The sequence below is a fragment of the Octopus bimaculoides genome, chromosome 12, assembly GCF_001194135.2.
Source record: "Octopus bimaculoides isolate UCB-OBI-ISO-001 chromosome 12, ASM119413v2, whole genome shotgun sequence".
NCBI classification, from domain to species: Eukaryota; Metazoa; Mollusca; class Cephalopoda; order Octopoda; family Octopodidae; genus Octopus; species Octopus bimaculoides.
The window spans coordinates 42,172,504-42,175,286 of record NC_068992.1 but is presented as its reverse complement, the minus strand read 5'-3'; the positions used below and the strand labels follow the sequence as shown (position 1 = coordinate 42,175,286).

Here is a 2,783-nt window from a genome sequence, read left to right as displayed (position 1 = left end):
TATATATATACGTTTGTATGTATATACAGATATCGATATTGATACACACACACACGCACATATGTATATGTATATGCATGTGCATGTATTTGGAAATGTATATATCAGACGACTGTTTATTCAGTCGTATACACATATTGATTTTAATCAGTCGGAAGGTATTCTGCTAAAAATACATAAAAACATGTTTATAAAAACGGCCATATTTTATATTATCGTTTTTATATATTATTATGTCACTACAGGTTTCCATTGTGAGTTTAAATGGATTTTTTGCTACGTATTTACTTTTCTTATCGAAAGGGATTGGCAATGGAATATGTGAGGAATTGTTACTTTCTTTGGAAATATATAACTTTTCCTTTCGTATTTTTATTGGCTCAACTTATATTTCCTGGTGTCAGTACTCAGTAAAAGAGTAAATATAGGTGTCCATAATTATCTCCAAAACAGTCTCAGAATGATTTTGAAAATAATAGAAACTCAGTAGAATTTTCCAAGGTGGCTGCCTGCCAGAATGTTTCAATTAATACGTATTCTGTTATCTTCGATATTTTACTTTAAAATGCGTATTATTCTGAAAGACTTAAAACAAATATTTATTTTGTTTCTTTCATCTCTCTCTCTCTCTCCTTTTTTTTTTCTTTTTTTAGATGACAAATATGCTTCTAGTTTTCCAAAGACTGGAATAACCTACATGATATCACCACTGAAGTCTCATCTTAACTGGTAAGTTGTGAAACATTATTTTATTTCATTTTTATGTGTTTTAAAGCAAGTTCTATAACAGAACATTTATTCGTTGTCAAACCAGCAGTTCGAGTGCCAAGATAAAAATTACCATTGTTAGAATAGCAGACAAGAAAAAAAATACATAACAAAAATAATTTTTTCGATAATTTACAAGAATCAATACTGTATTCATTCTTTGTCAAAAATATTTTCATCAAATTTTCCATTTAAAAAAAAAAAATCTTTATGCATTAAAATTCATTAAATTTAATCAATATTAATACAGCAGGGTTGCTTCGAATACGGACAATTTTTCATTTATGGTAATGAAATTTTATTAACAGTGAAAAATAGCTAAATCCTCTATTAGCAAATATAAAACTGTTATATTTTATAAAATGTTTGACTACTTCGTTCCAATGTGAGGATTAATTATCTGAGACATTTAATTACTTTTATCATTCAATTTCGTCCAAATTCGGTGACCTAGCAGAATCTCTACTGCGTCGAACAAAATGCTAAGAGTAATTTCTTCCAACACTATGTCTTGGGTGCAAATCCCACCATGACAAAACGTGCCTTTAAACATCTCCTAAGCGATAAAATGAAGTACGGTCAAGCACTGGGGACGAAGTAATCAACTTTCACAGCTTCCTTCAAAATGTCTGGTCTTGTAGCTAAATTACAAAGAATATTTTATTCTGTCCATATATCTAGGCGCATGCATGGCTGTGCGGTAAGAAACTTGCTTTTCAACCACGTAGATCCGGGTTTAATCCCACTGCGTGGCAACTTGAGCAACTGTTTTCTGTTGTAGCCTCGGGCCGATCAATACCTTGTTAGTGCGTTTGGAAGAGGGAAACTGAAAGAAGCCTGTCACATATATACATTTGTGTGTATGTGCGCGAGTGTCTTTCTGCTTGTGTCTCTGTGCCCATCACCACTTGACAACCGGTGCTGGTGTGTTTAAGTCTCTGTAACTTATCTGTTCTGCCAGGAGACCGTTCGAGTAAGTACTTGACTTAAAAAAAAACATAAATCCTGGCGGTTTTAGTTCGACTAAAACCTTTGAAATCGGTGCCCCAGCATGGCTGCACTCAAGTGACTGAAACAAGTGAAAGATGAGATATAAACGGTATGACCTGCATTCATTGCCCTAATAAAACAATGATCATATTCAGAGGGATGTCCGTTGCACTGGCGATATATATATATTTTCAAAGGCGGTGAGCTGGCAGAGACTTTAGCAATCCGGGCGAAATCAGTAGCGGTATTCCGTCTGAATTTACTTTCTGAGTTCAAATTCCGCCGAGGTCGACTTTGCCGTTCATCTTTTCAGGGTCGATAAATTAAGTACCTGTTGCGTACTGGAGTCGATCTATTCGACTGGCTCTCCGTCATAAAATTTCTGGCATTGTGCCTAGTGGAAAAAGGAATGTTTTTCATATATTTAAACTACTAAAAGGCAAATACACTGAACGAACCGGTGTTTTCACACCTTTTTCCTCCACGGTAACTTCACAGTAACTGCAGTGTATTTGCATTTTAGCAGTTAAAATATGTGAGAAACATGCTTCAACTTACCTAATTCTGCGTATGTATGTATGTATGTATGTGTGTATGTATGGATGCATGTACGCATGTATGTACGTACGAACATATATATGTGTGTTTGTATGTACGTATGGCATTGTAAATTGTTTTAGCAACGAAGGTATTACCGTGACGACATTTTAGGACAGCTGCTTATCACATTCGTGATGTCTTCCACAGAAACATGACATGGTCTATGTATGTACGTAGAAAAATATATTTATTTTTTCATACTTCCTAAAACGTGTGTGTGTGTGTGGGTGTGTGTGTTTTGCAAGTAGATAGACTTAAATTCAAATCAATGCATCAATTACTAAAAATTAGGGTATTATCTTATGTAAAACCACGTCTTAAAATAAAGAACTCCTAATTGCTTAGGAAGCGGTATTACACAAATAAACATTTTGAAGAAAACTCGTAGTAAGCCATAATCTAAAGTATGTTATATATATAATATA

General features: G+C 34.0%; 1 protein-coding gene across 4 annotated transcripts in view; it reads left to right on the top strand.

Annotated features, from left to right (window-relative positions):
* The window catches only part of LOC106883812 (neuropeptide FF receptor 2), a 282,441-nt gene that overhangs the window by 187,874 nt on the left and 91,784 nt on the right, over positions 1–2,783 (top strand). For all 4 annotated transcript variants that reach the window (XM_014934950.2, XM_014934952.2, XM_014934951.2 and 1 more), the window contains exon 2: positions 654–729. Coding sequence is in view for 1 of the 4 variants with exons in the window: in XM_052972160.1 (XP_052828120.1) it covers positions 654–729 (76 nt within the window). In the remaining 3 variants the exon portion in view is untranslated. The remainder of the gene's footprint in view (positions 1–653; positions 730–2,783) is intronic.